The sequence below is a fragment of the Acanthochromis polyacanthus genome, chromosome 1 (assembly GCF_021347895.1).
Source record: "Acanthochromis polyacanthus isolate Apoly-LR-REF ecotype Palm Island chromosome 1, KAUST_Apoly_ChrSc, whole genome shotgun sequence".
NCBI lineage: Eukaryota > Metazoa > Chordata > Actinopteri > Pomacentridae > Acanthochromis > Acanthochromis polyacanthus.
In genome coordinates this window covers 64,918,651-64,939,030 of record NC_067113.1, presented here as the reverse complement: position 1 = coordinate 64,939,030, position 20,380 = coordinate 64,918,651, and the positions used below count along the sequence as shown (strand labels likewise).

Genomic DNA, 20,380 nt, shown 5'->3' with positions numbered 1-20,380 from the left:
GTTTCCACAAGCACTTGACGACAGTTAGAAGGAAGAAACAACTCATCAGAATCGGGCTCAGGGAAGGCGGCCATCTGCCTCCGCCGGTTAGGGTGAGGTGGGGGAGTGGTTGGGGTGGGGACAGCAGGATGTAGACATGTTTTGTTGTAGCATGCTAATCTAAAACGACTGGCAAGCAACCTCTGGCCTTCTCAGATACTTAGATGCTGCCAGCACAGCTAGAGAAAACTCATAAAGCAGGTCATTTTTTTAAACCTGTAGTTGGCTTTGTCTGATCTGCACCTGAAGGTTTCATTGTACCTCTGGTCCAGGTTACTTCACGCTGACATACACACCAGCTCAAACAAGTCACAGTAGCAGCAAGCCATTTACACTCACTGATTGGACTGTTTTTGTGATGTCACCCTGCAATGTCAGGACAAAATCAGAAGCGATGTGGGAAAGTGAAATTGTGCTGAATGACAGCAGGTCAGTCTGCACCCTGGTGCTTCTTCTGTGTATATTTATGTTCTCTGGCAGCACCAGAGCTCATGAAAAAATAACTCATCATGAGGAGATTCTTCCTGCAAGCTCCAAATCGTACACATGGTGAAGCTCAAACATGTTAATGTCACCAAATGATTTTACATTAACATTGTTTACACAAATAAACTATAAGATCAGTAGCAGACATGTCTATCATTATTACCCTGCGATTGTTCCAGTTGCCTTCAAACTGCAAATGAGCCTATCAGACTAAACTGATTGGACAGATCCTTTGGTCTGCCAGGTGAACTGCACTAACTGGGCAAACAAATTGGAGTGAGTTTTAGCTAAACCAGTTTGATGTGAAAACAATCTCAATTTCTACTTGTGCAAAGCTGTGCCTGTATGATCTTGAGTTGGATTCAAGTGTTGATTTGCACTATTGCAAATATTTTGTCATCAATTTACTTCCAACACCCCCTACTGCCACAGGACTTGACCTCAGTGATGTAGAGAGTAAACAAGAAAAGCACACAGAGAGGTCAGCACTCCACCGGGGCTATTCAGTCGTGTGATTTCCGACAGATGAAATCTTTAAAAAAAATAGTGGTCTGCAACGGTGGATTTGTAGTAGGATCACAATCATGTGATCATCAGCAGGCAGCTGATGTAGTGTTCACTTGTTCTCATGGTTACAGTGATGCTGTGCCGCTATCTCACAATAATGCACAAATCTTTAACAAATGTGTGAAAATGTAATCCAATTCTGCTAGTCTGTTTTTAAGTAATGTTGCTAACAGACAGACAGACGGACAAACCAACAGCGATCGTCACATAACACTGCCGCGTTCTTTGGTGGAGTAACAAATGAACCGCAGAGGTGACAAAAATAATGCCCGTGGTAAAGTGCAAAAGCTGCAGTTACTCAAGTGTCCACTCGAGGCTGACACCAAGAGGGAGTCAATCCTCATCGACCACCATGTTAAAATGTCCAACCTTATACCTAAACTACACATCTTTACCTCCTGTTACACAAGCTGTTTTGAGGTGTATAGCTCATTTCTCCTGTTCATGACAACTGAACAAGGTATGAGTTTAATTAAAACATACCTACTTGAGTTGCATTATGGCTAAAAGTAAGGGCGTAGCAGCTTTGAGTGACAAGTGGGTGCTGCCACAGGAAAGTCCCAGATGGCCTAGAGACATTTGCATGGACTGCCTCTTTGCTCATCTTTGGATTAGCTGGGAATTAGGAGGAGTCAGGCACAAAGATGGCAACACCAGGAGCCACCACACTGAGCTGCTCAAACCTATAGATGATGTCACATAGGGTGTGTTTATCTTTACATACGGTCGATAGAATAAACACTTGTGTTCATACAAGCTACATAAACAACACACACGTGCACAAATCTGCTGGTTTCACACACCTCGAGCACACTGTGAATGGTTATCTTCTTTTCAAATGAAAGAGAACAATGGAAGTGTTGCTTAGGTATGAATGGGAGTCAATGGTATATCCCCAAAATGATAGAAAAACATAGTGTGTGTGTGTGTGTGTGTGTGTGTCTGCGTGCGTGCATGTGTGTGTGTGTGTGTGCGTCTGTGAGCGCCTTCTTGTGAGAGATAGAGAGACATCCTGTGTGTACAGGATGTCAGTCAGCTTGTGAGCGAGCATCTGTGTTTGTTCAGACTCTTGTGATGTTGGTGTATGAGTGTGTGTGTGTGTGTGTGTGTGTGTGTGTGTGTGTGTGTGTGTGTGTGTGTGTGTGTGTGTGTGTGTGTGTGTGTGTGTGTGAAAACAAGTGTGTACAAAGCTGAAAGGTGATCACTATGAAGGCTGGTAATCTCCTCTATAGGTAGAGTGTGTGAGCTGACTGAATGGGTGAGTCATTGCTTTGATTATCTTCATCTTTCATTCATGCTCTCAGTCTAACCCCTAACCCTAACCCTAACCTTAACCCAGACCAAAACAATGCCTAACCCTAAAGAAATGATTTTGCACTTTTACTTTTTTCAGTAACAACAACATGGCCAAGAAAACACTGTTTAAACTTGTGGGGACGTAAGTGAAGTCCCCACAAGTGACATTGTTTTCGGTTTTCCTACAGTTGTGGGGACATTTGGTCCCCACAAGTATAGCCAGCACCTGACCACACACACACACACACACACACACACTACTCTCTCTGTGACTCTCACTCTCACACACACACTTTCACACCTCATCTCCCGCTGCAGCTGTGGTGTTCAGACGAGTGTGTGTGATTGATTTCTGTGTCTGCGTCTCGCCGTTTATTTTCCATTCAGCTTAGCCAAGTGTCTCCAGCTATCTGCTCGTAAGCCACCGGCATATGGAGTAGCTACAGCAGGCTACTAATGCATGACACACAACACAGAAGAAGACTGGGTGGGATGGCCTGAGAAAGAAAGAAAGAAAGAAAGAAAGAAAGAAAGAAAGAAAGAAAGAAAGAAAGAAAGAAAGAAAGAAAGAAAGAAAGAAAGAAAGGGAATGGAGGACAAAAGTAAACGGCTTCTTTCAAATAAAAAGAATAAACTAACGATGGACAAGAAGGTGAAGGAAAAGCAAGATATCATTTCGCACTGCGGAAAAAGCCACTGTCTTTTATGAGGTGCGATAAAGCTGCACATCGGCAGCTAGAGAGGAAAAATATGGCCTCTTTATCTGGCCGTGAGGAAGAAGTTAACAGCAGAGACGGAAAGGGAGAAAGTGAGACAAAAAGAGGAAAACAGGCTCAGTGCCCATAGCAGCAGCTGCTTTGAAACAAGAAGCACATTAGAGCGAAATACCCCGAGACACAAAAAGCCCTCATAACTTCTCACTTCACTTCCACCGTCTCCCAAGGCTTGTAAAGAACTCACTTAGAGTTTTAAGGCATTTTATACCTAAACTGATACTAAAAGGGTGTGTGCGTGTGTGTGTTGTGTTATTTTTTTTCTAGGTTTAGAAGTCAGACTGTATCACTTTAACAGCGTGACTGATTCACTGCCAGCTGAGAACATGGAAGTTTTTATGTCTGTGTCAGGTATGAAAGGGTCCATTAACTCTGCCTTGAGCAGTTTAGAAGTGAAAAATAAAAATGTAGAGAAGATCTTGAAGTCATCCCAGAGTCTTTCGTAGTCTTTCTCTTTGTTTTGGAACGAGAATAATGACAACTGCTACTTCTTCTCTGCCACATGGTCATGAACTTTTCCAGCTCTGGTGTACAGGTTTCACTTGTTCTTTTCATTCAAGCTGCTATTCAAACATGGGCTAAAAGTGATTATTACATTTACAAGGCTGGAAACATGAGACCTGACATTTTTGGTTTATTCCAATACCCATATTATTATAATATTATTATTATATAATATTATACTATACAGCATGCTAGAAGAAGATTGAGTATGCCTTTTTATTACTCCACCAAGGAACACTGCAGAGTTATGTGATGACTGGCGTACATTTGTTTGTCTGTCTGTTAGCAACATTATTCGAAAATGGATTAACAGATTTAGATGAAATTTTCAGGAAAGACCAGAAATGACACAAGGACCAAGTGATTAGATTTTGGCAGTGATGCAGCTTATATTCTGGATCCACAGATTTGTTAACCCTGGGGTATACTTTGGCCTTGGTCAGTTTATACCCCTCCAGGCCAAAGTTTATACCTGTTGACACATAAAGATGAATGCTTAGCAAGCAAATCATTATGAAAGAGCATAACTAGAATGTCCTTGAGCTAATTACAATTAACAAAGGTCGAATCAAAGGAAAAACTGAATTGAAAACCAAGATAACTTAAGCAGAAATTATGAAAGAACATCCACAATACTTGTTGTAGCTTTGAGTTGCTTCTGTATACAGATTTCAGGATAATATCTCTTTGTTTTGGCTTTGATTTGTGCTTAAACTAAGATTTACTTGATCTGTGTTTAACAGGCCAGATTAAACTCCCAAAGTATATTTTAGCTTAACTCCTCAGGGCTGAAATAGCCTAGCCCATAATATACCAATCCAGGCTAAAATACATACCATGTAATATGAGATTACATGAATCAAATGAATTTTATCTTAATTTAAGCACAAATCAATGAAATTAAATCAAACATTTTAGGTAAAATTGCACTGCACAGTGAGTCAGTGGGTAGCACTGTTGCCTTGCAGCTACAAGATCCACGGTTTGTGTCCCAGCTAGATCTTTCTGCATGGAGTTTACTTGTTCTCACTGTGCATGTGTGGGTTTTCTCCGGGTTCTCGGGCTTCCTCCCACAGTCCAAGAAATGCTGAGATTAATTGGTGATTCTAAACTGCCTGTAGGTGTGAATGTGAGTGTTTGTCTCTATGTGTAGCCCTGTGATAGACTTTTGAAAGGATACCCCAGGGTATACTTTGGTCGGGGGGGTTAATCTGGCCTGTGACACTTGTCTAATCTTGCAGTATGCAAATCAGCATCCTTTCCTGGTCATTCTGTGCCATAATCCTCTGGCCGTCAGAAGACACATCACATATGTGTTAGTGTCTCAGCTCAAGCCTCTGACAGTACACAGACAGATGACAGCTCACTTCGCACTACAGAATGTGGCGGAGCTATGAGCAAGACGGTCAAAGCTTAAGGTGCAATATTATGCCAAAGTGTTTTGCCTTAATTGTATACATGCAGCATGTAGCAGGACATTCTCTGTGAGGACAGCTGCAGGACTAGTGAAAGTAAAAAGATAAAGCACATAATTTAGAACACAGTAATGGACTCAAACTGCACTTAAATCACAAAAATGAGGATTTCGTACTCCATTTAAACTCATTCGCTTTGTGATTTGTCTTACTTATAAATTAGGCAGCTTTAGACAGCAGGAATTGTGGGCAGGAGGGAGTTAGCGCAAATGTCTCAGCCTTCCTGCCTCCATTGCAGCGCGGGGTCAGATGGCTTCGACCGTGAAGTTACCTGAACGTGCACCAAAACAGCAAGAAATAGAAGCCTGACAAATTGAAAAAGTTTGCAGTTTTTAAAAAAAGGTATTTGTTGTTGTTTGGGGGATTTTACCATTAACATACCAGACTTCAGACTTGTCTTGGTCCTAACCTCAAGGACTTGAGGCTTTACCTGAACTTTGACCTAAGATTGATAGAAGATGTGGCCTGGATTGTTTTGGAAAGATGGAGCCTGTGATTCTGGAGAATGATCGTTTCATATTTAGCTCATAAGCATATTTTAATGCTTAGTATCTGACAGAGTTACCATCCCTCTCATTCTCACATCTTCTTGTCCTGTTCACCATACCCAACAAGTTGCAGTAATCTTGTGTGATTTGATCTTTGTTTGTTTCCCATTTACGGAGCCAGGACTCTGTAGAAACACTGGAGTTGTTTTCAGTGTACACAGAGCACACAGCTAGTGAACTGTCAGAAGATATTCACTGAATTTGACTGAGAGCTTACTTGATTCATGTCTCACACTCCACCTTTCAAGACTTGAGACTTGGCTTGGTCTTCTCCAAAACACTTGAGACTTGACTTTAACCAGTAATACCTGAAACATTCCTTGTATTTAAACACAGTTTGTTGACGGCACGGGATATTTCGGGCAAATCCTTCCTGTTATCCCACAGTGCTGAGTGATTGAGGACAACAAATATCCATCCATCCATCCATCATCAATACACCACTTAATCCTTATTAGGGTCATGGGGGGCTGGAGTCTATTCCAGCTGACTTAGGGTGAAGACAGGGGACACCTGGACAGGTAACAGTCTATCACAGGACTACACATAGAGACAAACAATCACACTCACATTCACACCTACAGACTATTTAGAATCACCAGTTAACCTCAGCATGTTTTTGGACTGTGGGAAGAAGCCGGAGAACCTGTAGAAAACCCACACATGTACAGAAGAACATACAAATTCCAAGCAGAAAGATCCCAGGAAGAATGGGATGTGAACCTGCAAGGCGAAAGTACTAACCACTGTGCAGCCCCAATAGATAGAAGTATGGTCTAATTTCTAATATATTTATTATCTTGATACCTAATCACGATCTGATCCTTATTTCAGACTTTACTGTCAGCACTCTAGACCTCATCTCTGTAGATCTGAGTTAGAAATTCGTGGTCCCTAGTAAATGAATCAAAAGATTCTTGTCTGTCATTCATTTTAGGCCAAATTTCTCACAGAAACTAATAAAATATGACGTGGGCATGATTTTGAGCAATTTAATGCTGCCCAGAACACGGACTTGTCATAAATTTTGGGCTTTGCACTGTTGGTTGGAAAAAATAAGCAGTCTCATTTGGGAGGGTGCGTTTGATGTGTGTTTTAAAATTATTTTCTGGTCTTTTATGTGCAAAACTATTGATTAATTCATCAAAATCATCATCTTTTGTTTCAATCAGTCAATGTGCACCTCCCTTTTCTATTTTGGGGATATTTCATGCAGCCTTGAGGTACATTTAGAGGAACTTTGCGTTAAACATTTTCTTTTGTCAATCGTTCTTTTGTTCATTCTTTTCTCTTCCCTTTGTGTTTATTTTCTTACGTCTGTCTGAGCAGAGTGACAGAAGGCAGGGAAGATGGAGGCACGAGCTCCTCAGTCATTTTATTCCTCCGGCTTGATGCTTTTATTGACTCAGCATCAGCAGCATCCCTCCTCACAGAGTAGCCACTAAATCATATACACTCCATGCTTCATCCTTGTCACACATACTGTGAAGTGTGCATCTGTGTGTGGCTTTGATTGATCTTTATTTTTATGGCTGCTTTCTGAGAGTCTTTCTTTGTGCTGCGTTGTGCAGTTTCCCATTAGACAAGCAGCCAGGAATGAAGAGCTTCGTTCTAAAACGTGATGTATCACCTTTTGAAAGTGCAGATGAATGCAGATGACATTCACAACCTTCACAGAGACACATTCAGCCGTGAAAAGAGAAAATCAGCCCAGCACCATCAAACACTACATTAATGAATTACTAAAATGATCCAAATAGGTTCATTACTGTAGCAAGGTAAGAATTCAACAACTAAATGCTTTTTTCCATTTAGTTTTTTCCTGGCTGATGGAAAAAAGTGCTTAACACTGCTGCACAATGAATTTTTATTTTATCTGCATGTCGAGGAGGTTAATAAGTACTGGTAATGGTGCACTTAACTACACTTCATGCTGTGTATCTTTGATCATGGAAACAGTCACTTGTAAAGCAGTGATTTGGAACTGCATTTTTGACATGTCATTGAGGAATATTCTTGTTTCTTTTTTGCACATGGGGTTTTTCAGATTTTAAATAGTAAGATGAAAATTGTTGAAATTGTAGTGTGCATGTCAAAATGTAAAACCGTGATGAAACATGAAAACACTGCCTCTCCCCTCCACCTTCGGCTGACCAAACTGCATTGCACAGATTTCTAAATGGATTCCATCCACCTGTTTATGTGACAATTGAAAATGTTTATAACAACCCTGACTGGAAATGCAGAAAATTCCTGATTTCTAAAAATTCTGTTATAATGAGAGCCACAGTTGGATGGCACATAAGTGACTTGTCCACCTCTACACACCAAGAACAAGTCTGGTTCTTTTCGCTGTTTTTATCAAAAACTTGGATAACACAAATGTTTGAGATGTAGACAGACATATTATTGATGAGTGACAAATTTAATAATATATATATTATACTGTTCAAGAGTTTGGAGTCACTTAGAAATGTGCTTATTTTTGAAAGAAAGGCATTTTTTTTAGTGAAGATAATATTAAATGAATGATAAATCCAGTGTAGACATTGTTAATGTGGTAAATGACTATTCTAGCTGGAAACGGCTGATTTTTAATGGAATATCTCCATAGGGGTACAGAGGTACATTTCCAGCAACCATCACTCCTGTGTTCTAATGCTACGTTGTGTTAGCTAATGGTGTTGAAAGGCTCATTGATAATTAGAAAACCCTTGTGCAGTTATGTTAGCACATGGGTAAAAGTGTGAGTTTTCATGGAGAACGTGAAATTTTCTGAATAACCCCAAACTTTTGACCGGTAGAGTATATGTAATAAAAAATAATTCATTTTACTACTTCTTTGTCTCCCTTCAGGTCACAGCTCTCTCTTCATATAATATGTGCATTGCTGCTATTTGCTGGATTTGTGTGAACAGTAGTGTTTGCTGTGAGTTGTGTCTCATTTGCATTTCACCATGTGCAGGTTTTCTGGACTGGGTCCCCAAGAAGATGCAGCGTGTCGGGTGCATGGAGCTGCTCAACACAGTCCAGAGGAGAGTCCAGCCCAAATTACACGTGTTTGGACACATTCACGAAGGTACGTATGTGTGCTTTTCACAGCTTTCAAATCAAATTAGGAAGTAACCGGGGAACTTCTGTAGAAATGTGTCTGTTTTATGTCTATGTAGACCCGGAGTGTCAAGCCCATCTTTGTTCAGGGGACACATTCAGCCCATTTTGATCTCAAGTCTGCCAGACCAATAAAATCACTGCATATTAACCAGTAAATGATGACAACTCCAAATTTTTCCCTGAAAATGTTCACATATATTTTTACGAGACATTAATGTACAACCTGAGATTTCTTAAGAAAAATTTCAACAATGTTATGCCTCAGTTTATCATTTACACATGTGCATTACACCTTATACATCACAGAGTATCTGCAAAGACCAAATTTAAAATAGCAATTATGCTTATGAAAAAACTGCAGTTTTATCAGAGTCTTCTCTGGTATAGAATCAGACCCCAGCCCTGGTACACACACACACACACACAGACAGACACACAGACAGACACACACACACACAGACACAGACACACAGACACAGAGACACAGACACAGACACACACACACACACACACACACACACACACACACACAAGGTCAAGGTTAATTTTTCTTTCAGGCTGACAAAAATCCTAATGAACTCAACACCGCAAAATCACATCTACCATCAAACTGATGTAAATTCTGAGAGCAGCATCTGCGTTTGTTAGCTTTAACACGTTCTGAAAGTGGTAGTTTGCAGACATTCACCCACTGCTATGTCACTGGAACTTGATTTTCCTCACATATCTTCACACCTAAACATTAGGCCTCATTATATAAAACAGCTAATTACATACACACGACTGCTCAAAAGTTTGCAGTCACTTAGACATGTCTTTATTTTTGATAGAAAAGCATTTTTTTCAATGAAGGTAGCATTAAATGAATGATAAATCCAGTCTAGACATTGTTAATGACTATTGTAGCTGGAAACTGCTGATTTTTAATGGAATATCTCCATAGGGGTACAGAGAAACATTTCCAGCAACCGTCACTCCTGTGTTCTAAACTTCTAATGCTACATTGTGTTAGCTAATGGTGTTGAAAGGCTCACTGATGATTAGAAGACCCTTGTGCAGTTATGTTAGCACATGAATAAAAGTATTGTTTTCATGGAGAACATGAAATTGTCTGTGTGAATTGTAGTATATAGATGTAGCCCAAATCAGTCAGAATCTATGTCATCTCAAGCCCGGTACTGGCTTCACTTTAAACAGACTCTTTTTAAGTTAATTAAACTGACAGGGAGAGTTTAATTCAGAGCATGTAACCTCAGAGAATATGGAGCTACTGTAGAATGGCCTTCTTAAAGAAAACGATTGAAGTGTCTATTAGAGAATAGCTGAGCTGCCATATCCCTATCAGCATTTCATCCAGGCCAGCGAGGGCAGAGAGGCCGACTCCCTGCGCTGAGGATAGCTTTTTTCGGGGTTATCGGGTCAGCGCCAAGACCCTGGAGCCGCAGTCCCCCATCAGAGAGGACCAGATTAGAAACTAGATCAGATTTTATACGAGGAGAACCAGGCTAAAAGCAGCTCTCTTCATTAATGTGAGGACTCTGAGAGAGAGTTTCAGAGTGTGTTTTGTATTCGTGTATTCCAAATGTGAAAGGACCCACACAGGTGTGCAGAGTTCTGTTCCAAGAGATGGTGAAAGTGACACGTATACTCACAAAAATCACTGATGGTGCAAAGTTAAATTGTAGTACTTTTTGAGAGATGGCAGTTAACTTATGCTTGACAAAACGGTAACACTTTTACATCTGCCATTTGGGTAGGCATGTCATTCCAAAGTGCTTTTGAAACAGAGATTTTTGAAACTGTACTGGTGTTAGTGTCACACTCTCATGCATACATTTGCTCAGACTAGAGTCTTGTAATTTCAGAAGCGATGAGCTTTTCTTCCCTCCGCTCTTGATGCTGAGCGCTCATTGCTGTTGTGTTTCTTCAGTGCACTTCTGCAAGATTACTTCTTTCTTTGTGACCATCAACGAGCACATCACCATTACCATTCTTCCTGTGGTCTACTGTCAATCAAACTGTCAAACTTTCATCTTATTTGTTTCATATATTAAGAATATTTACTAAGGATTTGTGTCTTCTGTCTGTTTTGCACCAGTGAAATAGGAGAAAAGCTGCACCTCAGATTTCTGGGTATAAGCTTTTATACAATATTTAAAGTCGTTCCTGTTTTGTGGTGTAAAATGTTAAAATAGGAAGGGATGGAGAGCAGTAATTGTCAGTTCTGCCCAGAGGAAGTTTTGTATTTATTTTCACACAATTTTCCTCTGAGTTTTCTTGCTCTCCTGCTTAAATATGTATTTCTGCGGACTTCTAATGGAGCATAGCAGCTATTTTTTAGTGTGATGTGATTATTTAATTAAAGCAGCAAATTAGGCAGAATTAAAATTTGCCTGTTAATTTTTTTGTTGCAAGTAAATGTTAAAACAGTATTGTCAAAAGATATTTACATACACTACCGGTCAAAAGTTTGGGGTTATTCAGACAATTTCATGTTCTCCATGAAAACTCACACTTTTATCCATGTGCTAACATAACTGCACAAGGATTTTCTAATCATCAATGAGCCTTTCAACACCATTAGCTAACACAATGTAGCATTACAACACAGGAGTGATGGTTGCTGAAATGTTCCTCTGTACCCCTGTGGAGATACTCCATTAAAAATCAGCCGTTTCCAGCTAGACTGCAAAAACTCCAAATCTTACCAAGTCTGTTTGTCTTATTTTTAGTCAAAATGTCTTATCCCACTTGATTTAAGATAAATTCACTTAACAAGTGATATTTCAGCAAGATAGTGACCCTTGTTTTAAGACAATGCATCTTAAATGTCTTGTTAAGTCAAACAATCTTGAAATTATCTTGTTTTGAGTTGAATTTAAGTTTAATGCATCTCAAATTTGGAAGCTACATGAAAGCAAAAATCAAGTTTTTTAGTGAAAACCTACTATTTTTTAGCATGTCTGGCTTATTTTAAGACACCTAAGCTTGACGATCCTGGTAAAATAGAGCTTAAAATAAGTTTTCCCAGCTAATTTTAAGATCTCAATATTCTAAATATCATATCTCATTTCAAGAAATCTTACCGAGACATTTTTCATTTGTTCTATTGGCAGATTTTTTTCCACTTATTTTAAGGTAAAAGTGAAATTGAAATAATTTTTTTCTTGTTTTAAGAGGGGCATTTTTCCCAGTACAGAATATTCATTTACCACATCACCAATGTCTAGACTGGATTTACCATTCATTTCATGTTATCTTCATTAAAAAAACTGCTTTTCTTTCAAAAATAAGGACATTTCTGGGTGACCCCAAATTTTTGAATGGTAGTGTAACTGTAGTAGATCTGTTAAATTCCTTGATTTATTTGTTTATGACAACATAGGCTATTTAACATTCACTTCCCCTTGAAGGAAAACTGCCATTTTCAAAATTCAAGCAAGATCCTGAGACAATTTTTTTGTACTCTTTGCAAAAGAGTACAAAAAAGGTTGAACAAGATTTCATCCTCTGGTCTGAGATCTGAGCCTGGCAAACATCCACCACTGTGTTTTGTCAGTTCTTCTTCTTTTTCTTTCGGCATTTCCCTTCAGGGATCGCCACAGCGAATCAATTGCCTCCATCTAGCCCTGTCTGCTGCATCCTCTTCTCTCGTACCAACTACCTTCGTGTCCTCTTTAACCACATCCATAAACCTCCTCTTTGGTCTTCCTCTAGGCCTCCTGCCTGGCAGTGGGAAACTCAGCATTCTTCTATCAATATATTCACTCTCTCTCCTGTGGACAATATTTGATGTCATTAAAATACCAACACCAACAAAAATCTATCAAATGAACTGTTGCACCAACACTATGTTGTATACACTATGTACACTATGTGTTTATGTTGTATGTGTACCTACACATACAGCATAAACACCCAGTTCATGTTATCAGCTCAAACTACCTACACAGGCTGGCATTATGTGCACTACTGTTCAAAAGTTTGGGGTCACTTCGAAATGTCCGTATTTTTAAAAGAAAAGCTGTTTTTTTTTCAATAAATATAACATTAAATGAATGATAAATCCAGTGTAGACATTGTTATTGTGGTAAATGACTGTTCTATCTGGAAACGGCTGATTTTTAATTGAATATCTCCATAGGGGTACAGAGGAACATTTCCAGCAACTATCACTCCTGTGTGGGAAAAACTGAATAAAATAAGAATTTGATAAAGGGGCACTGTAGTATTCTACATGCTGAAAAAGAACTCCTAATTCCCTGAACATTTAAGTTCACTCAGTTTCTAGAATAAAAGCTTTCCTATGACAAAAATAAGTAGGTCCTGTCACAGAAGATTGGTCAGTCTGTGCAGTCAGTGCATGCTCTCTCCTTTCTTGAATACAAAATGATCTAAAACACACTTGCTTGAATAGAGCTCACCACGTTTTTCTCCCCAGGTTATGGGATGATGACGGACGGCACCACAACGTTCGTCAATGCGTCAGCCTGCACTGTCAACTTCTTGCCCATGAACGCTCCTATCGTCTTCGACCTCCCCAACCCCAGGACCACATGACTAGAGGAGGCTCGCCCCCAGACCCCTACCACCAGCCAGGAGAAAGGAGCCAGGAGAGGTAGGTGAGGATGGTGGGCAGGACGGACCCAGTGCTGTAAATATTACACAGGTGTGTGTTTATCACCTGAAGACTGTAACTGTGTAGGCGAGTGAGCGAGGGACAGACTCTCCCTCACACTTTAAATGTTATGTGCCATCGTTTGTTCGTCTCAAAACTGAAAACAGATGAGCGGTGAGACGCTTTTATACGCGGACAGATGGACGTTCCTGCATGTCCTCTCTTACTGCACTGACAATCTGATGTGGCTCTCAGAGACACTAAAGACTCTTTTCTCTTCATTAAAATGAACAGTGGAACAACCTCGTTGTTGGGAGACTTTTGGTGAAGCCACGACTCCGCAGCAGCAACGGAACATTTGCCAGGGGGATTTCACAGAACCTTTCTCTCTTCGTACTTTTAAACATTAATTTCCCAACTTTTTCCTAATTCCCCCCAACACGCTACACTCTTCATCACTCCCCTTATCTTCCTCTCTTCCTATTCCCTCGTCAGCCTCGGAGCTTACTACTATTTTTTCTTTTTTTTCTCGTTTTGCCAGTATGTGTGTGAGATCAAATGGAGTGTGAGGGCAGCGAGAGGTCTGTGCCACAGGCTGTGTGAAAGTCGGGGTGTCAAACATGTTGACACTGCTCCCCTGGGCCTCATTACAGCCCTCAGTGAGCCTCTTAACCGGCTGAGAGGAGACTCAGAGGAGCTTCCCTCCTCCTCCCCTCTGCTCCCTTCATGCAGCTCCCGTGTTCTTCTTCCTCCGCCTTTTCTCTCCATCCCTCATGCTGCGAATGACTAGCTCAGCTTTTTGGCCACAGCTGGGAGGTCTGGCTTCCTGGATTTGCAATGTTAAGGTGCTCCGTGCTAACACTACTTCTGAACAGTCACGCAGGCAAACCTCAGCGGCAGCAGTGGTTGTTTCAAGGCGACTCCCATCTTGTGTGTTAGTGGTGGTAGAGATGGATCCTTTTATCCTTTTTCAAGAGGAGCAATGCTCTGACTACATGTACTGTAACTGGTCTATGTAAATATTCTCTGTTAAAGAAAAAAAACTTGAAGTTTTTCTTGAAGATTTTCTTGAAGTTGTTGCTATGCTTTTTAAAAAAAAAACTTGTTAAATATTTGTGTCCAGAAATTTGTGGTTGTTACATTTCATTTAGTCGACTTCTTAGTAATGTAAATGCTTATTATAATATTTCCTTCTCTGTGCAGCTGCTCGGCCCCATTTGGTGATTATTAACTCTTTCATGTCCTTAAGCAGTTTGTGTTTTTAAAGAAAGAGCTTCTCTTTTTTTCTCCTTTGCTCTATTTTCTGAATATGGCTGTTCCCAGTAAGAGTCTTTGTGCTTAGCATAACAAGACCACGTCACACTTTGATCTCCCTGCTCTCCAACATTATGTATGAACGTTCCCCGGGGCTGCAGTTTACTCCTGCTTCACTCGCACTTCTTCGGCACATCAGCATTCATTGCGCCTGCTGATGTGTTAATGTTTCCAAATGGGCAAAAGAGGAAAAAGCAGCAGAATTGCTCGCCGAAACTGCATGTGTGTGGAGAATGGTGGGAGGTGGGCGCACTTCTTAGAACACACATTGATGCCCGAGTGTCTGTAAGTGTTTGAAAGCGGGGGCATTTTAGTTGATGCAAGGATGTTTAGGGTTAAAGTTGGAATAGGTAGAAGAAACACATATGAAACAGTTTGACAACACACCTGTCTAAAGCTCAATTTGTAAATTGGCAGGTCCTGAAGCATGTCATGGAAAAAAATTAGGTGCATCAACAGCAGTGTCTGGAGAAAACTGAACAACACTGAAGAGCTTTAACTAATAAACTGATATTCGGGTAGCATGAAAAAGTCAGGCAGCTGCTTAACAAATACAACCCATACAAAGTCCTGTTTTATTTAAGGATGCTAATTTAATGTGGTCTAAAAATTCTGGGTTGCATGCAGAAGCCCACAGGTGGTACCACATGGACAATGGAATATATGTTTGTGAACACAGACCAAAAACCATGAATTCCCCTTTATCTGTCTACTTCAGTGTGGCAGCAACAGTGAGTTGGTTAGTTAGTAACTTAAATCTCCATCATGATTAACTAGCAGCCAGTTCCACCAGATTAATGCCAGTCTGGCCCATTTAAAGATTCCAGTTCCACCAAAATAGTGACTAGAGCTGCTATAAAGTCACTTGTTCAGTTGGCTGCCAAAAGTAATCAGTAACTATTCTTATAAATCAAAAATCAGTCACTATCAAAGAATCCATACAGAGCCACACTATCCCACTTTTTATCCCAAATAAAATCAAAGTATAAATAGTAGTCACATGTGGACAGCATTAGCGAATGAAGCCTATTTGCCAGTTGATAACCACTTTATATGCTTGTCTTTTAAACTGAAGACCTGTTGCTAATCTTTTTTTTTTTTTTTAATCTGCGTTAAGCTACAATAAATGAGACTTGACCTTTGGTGCTTCACATTGGAAAGGTTCTGGGACAGGGAGAGATTGTACTTTTAGAGCAGTTAGGGTGTATTAAAGTTTCATGTTGCTTTCTCCATGGTGAATCCCCTTCACTAACTGGTTGAGGAGGATCAGAGGAATAAGTGATGGCTGTTTGTCATACACCTACACAATATACCATGAGGTTCAAAGAACATGGAAGGCTTCAGTTGGACACTGTAGATAAGGGTGAGTAGTAATGGTTTGAATGTAGCCAGTGGAAGGTCCATACCAGGGCTGTACAGGGCTCCTGGGTCTGTGTGAGTGTAGTGAAGACAGTAAGAGGGAGTTCTCAGCCTCATCATTTAAAGCACAAACCTAATTAGCATCAAGAAGAAAACGTTCCAACAAAGGAATAAAGGGGACTATTAAAAACCAAAAGATGGGAGGAACTTTCATCTCTAAGTTTCATGAAAAGCCGTCTGTTTGGTCCGATTTCCAGTTCACTCCTCATTTAGATGTCTCTCCCTTTGATGCTTTTCTGCTTCAATAGCTGTGTTGTGTTTCCTGTTTTATCCAAGAAGAATAAAAGTGCTGTACTATTTCTTGATTCATTTCTTGAGGCATGCTTAAAGGAGTTAATGACTTCTGCTACTCAGACAATCTGCATATGAAGAGTTTTGTTCCAAAATGAGATATATACTGTTTGAAAAAAGAAAGCCATCACAGGCAGAATTGACTGACAGCTAAGACTTGAAAGTAGACTGCAGCAGTACTTTTTAAAGAAGGGGACTTGTGTCCTTGGTGACATTTTCACTTGCTGGATTTCTATATTTCAACAATATTGGATGCTTATAAACCTTTTTTTGTTTGTTTGGGTTTTTTTTTTTAAATAGATGTATAGCATTTTGGAATCAAAGTTCTCATATGGTGTTGTATTTTTGCCATTGTTGTTGGGGACTTTTCCATTTTTTAGCTGTACAATAAGAAAATGAAGACCCAACAGCTCCTGGAGACAAAAATGTAAAATACCTTTCTTTCTTAAAAACCATAACGGTTCTGCTGGTTCTGAGATTCTTCGCCGATTGAATAAAACCTTATCTGTGACCAGTCAAGGATCATGTTTCCTTATTTCCATCTTCTCTCATCCCTTTTGTCTCTCCTCTGCTTTTATTTTATTTATTTTATTGTTCTAGAGAAAAAAATGAGGCAGAAGGAAAACTTTTCCTTTTGTTCCAATCAAAGATATCTGTGTCTCGTATCAATTATAGAGCCCAGAGCAGCAAGTTAATTTCCACGAGCTAAACCCTCGCCGCTCTGTCTCTGTCTCCCATTTTGTTCCGCAGATCTTCCACTCCTCTGCACATTCTAATAAGAACCTCGTTCAAATAATTACATTAGTAATCCCAGGGGAGACTGGGTAATTTATTCGCGGACTTTTTACTTTGCCATTAATACAACTAACTTTCATATGCTCTTGTCTTCCTCCAGATCTCTCCCTCCCTTTTTTTCTCACTCTGCCTCTCCAACCACAATGCTGAGCTCTTTTTCTCAGTTCTGATCATCCCTTTCCCATTTCCATCTGCTCATCCTTCTCCTTGCCTCCTCAGATAATGATTCCCAGCTCTCCACATTTTTCTCTCTCCTCTCTGAGTGCTACTGTGTATCTTGCTGTGCTTGCGTTTCCTTTGAATGAATGACAGACGCCCTCCCCATCTCCTTGTCATCCATCTCACTTCACACTTCCCATCCAAAGAAAAGACGCGCCCGCTGCGCCTCGTCGTCTGCATTGTTAAAAAGGCACTTTATTTGATTGGCTTTGGAACACAAATCAGTGTCAAACAGTCAGACAGCCAACAGAGGATGGAGAATACAGTGAACAACTCTCAAATCATTTATCAATCTCTCCTTGTTAATCTTCATTTTTTTCATGTTTCTCAGTTCAGTTCCCTTGATGAGTCCATTTGTCATAACAGAGTCAGATCACATTTGAAATTCTAAAGTGCTGCTGTCAGGGCCACATTAACCTATCTATGGGTCCGGGAGCAAAAATAAGCTGCGGGCCCCTTCTCAAGTTAGAATTTGTGATAATTTTACGTAGAAATATATTAATATAAGCATAATGTGAAATCATGTATTGAAACTATTAAAAATACTTAGTCCAGTTATTTTGTTTGAAACCAGTTTGACGTAAAACTAAGACATAAGACATTGAGTTCCAGTCCTAGACTTTGACTGGAACTGATCTGCAGGCGACGTCTGACGTTACGGTGAGCGTATTGCGTCATTTCCTGTTTCAGCACTGTGTCGTGTTGTTAGCATGGCTTCTGCTTCTGCCTCTTCTTCTCCCTCTCTCTCCCTCTCCTGCTCAGTGTGCCACATGTTTAGTTATTCCTCTGCCTCCTTTAGTGATAACGATATGTGTAATAAGTGCAGCCTTTTTGTAGTTCTGGAGGCGAGGCTCTCCGAATTGGAATCGCGGCTCCGCACCATGGAAAATAACCCGCTAGCAGCGAGCCAGGCCCCCTTAGCCGGTGCGGACCGCAATAGCTTAGCTAGTGTAGCATCTGTTAGCCGTCCCTTAGCAGCGCCCGAACAGCCGGGTGGATGGGTGACAGTTCGTAGGAAAAACAGTCCTAAACTCAAGCCTGCTGTCCCGGCTCACCACAAACCGCTTCATGTTTCTAATCGTTTTCCCCGCTCAGCGACACACCCGCTGAGAAACCAACTCTGATCATTGGCAGCTCCATAGTCAGAAACGTGAAGCTAGCGACACCAGCGACCATAGTTAAATGCCTCCCAGGGGCCAGAGCGGGCGACATAGAAGCAAATTTGAAACTGCTGGCTAAAGATAATCGTAAATATAGTAAGATTGTTATTCACGTCGGCGGTAACGACACCCGGTTACGCCAATCGGAGGTCACCAAAATTAGCGTGGCATCGCTGTGTTCTTTCGCCAAAACCATGTCGGACTCTGTAGTTTTCTCTGGACCCTTGCCTGATCTGACCAGCGATGACAAGTTTAGCCGCATGTCGTCGTTTCGCCGCTGGTTGTCTATGTGGTGTCCATCAAACGACGTGGGCTTTATTGATAATTGGAGCTCTTTTTGGGGAAAACCTGGTCTGATTAGGAGAGACGGCATCCATCCCACTTTGGCTGGTGCAGCTCTCATTTCTAGGAATATGGCTGATTTTATTAGTACTCCTAAAGCATGACAACCCAGAGTTAAGACCAGGATGCAGAGTTGTAGTCTTACACACCTCTCTGCAGTTTCCTCACAGCTGTCACCCTCCAGTAATTCAGTTAACTTTATTGAGACTGTGTCTGTCCCCCGACCACCAAAATTCAATAAATTACACAAATCAAAATTAAACAAAAGAAATAGTAACCACAAAAATTTAATAAAAATTAATACCACTATTTCAACAGAGCACAGAGACAGGAAAATTAAATGTGGTCTGTTAAATATTAGATCTCTCTCGTCTAAATCTCTGCTAGTAAATGAGTTGATAACTGATCACCAGATTGATTTGTTCTGTTTGACTGAAACCTGGTTGCAGCAGGAAGAATTTGTTAGCCTAAACGAATCAACTCCCCCTAGTCATATTAACTGTCATATTCCTCGAATCACAGGCCGAGGAGGAGGAGTAGCAGCAATCTACCATTCTAGTTTAAAATTGAACCAGAGGCCTAAACCTGATTACAGCTCATTTGAAAATCTCACTCTTAGTCTCTCTCATCCAAATTTGAAAGCTCAGAAACCAGTTTTATTTGTTGTTATATATCGTCCTCCTGCTCCTTATTCTGAGTTTTTATCTCAATTCTCAGACTTTTTATCTGAATTAGTGCTCAGTTCAGACAAAGTTATTATTGTGGGTGACTTTAACATTCATGTTGACATAGACAGCGACAGCCTTACAACAGCTTTTAATTCATTATTAGATTCAATTGGGTTTTCTCAACATGTAAATAAACCAACTCATAGTTTTAATCACACTCTTGACCTTGTCCTGACTTATGGCATAGAAATTGAAGAGTTAACAGTATTTCCCCAGAACCCTCTTCTTTCTGACCATTTTATGATAACATTTCAATTTAAAGTAAAGGATTGTTTAGCAGCTGAGAACAAATATCATTACAGTAGGTGTTTGTCTGACAATTCAGTATCTAAATTTAAGGAAATAATACCCTCACTGTTTATTTCAGCAACATTTACTGATAAATCAGAAGGCAATTATTATTATTTTACCCCCACAGAAGTGGATTATTATGTTCACAATGCTTCAGCCTCACTGCGTACAACTCTTGATAGTGTTGCACCTGTAAAAAAGAAAGTTATATCTCAGAGAAGACTTGCTCCTTGGTATAATTCCCAGCTGCGGACTTTAAAGCAGGCATCCCGAAAGCTGGAAAGAAAGTGGTATTCCACTAATTCAGAGGAAGTGTATGTGGCTTGGAAAAATAGTCTAGTAATCTATAAAAAAGCTCTTCGTAATGTCAGGACAACTTATTATTCATCTTTAATAGATGA

At 40.3% G+C, this 20,380-nt stretch overlaps 1 protein-coding gene across 1 annotated transcript in view; it reads left to right on the top strand.

Annotated features, from left to right (window-relative positions):
- The window catches only part of mpped1 (metallophosphoesterase domain containing 1), a 152,791-nt gene extending 135,828 nt beyond the window's left edge, over nt 1-16,963 (top strand). Inside the window, exons 6-7 of the mRNA XM_051954472.1 lie at nt 8,654-8,767; nt 13,244-16,963. Of these exons, the coding sequence (XP_051810432.1) occupies nt 8,654-8,767; nt 13,244-13,362 (233 nt within the window). The 3' untranslated portion in view covers nt 13,363-16,963. The remainder of the gene's footprint in view (nt 1-8,653; nt 8,768-13,243) is intronic.
- The last annotated feature ends 3,417 nt before the right edge of the window (nt 16,964-20,380 follow it).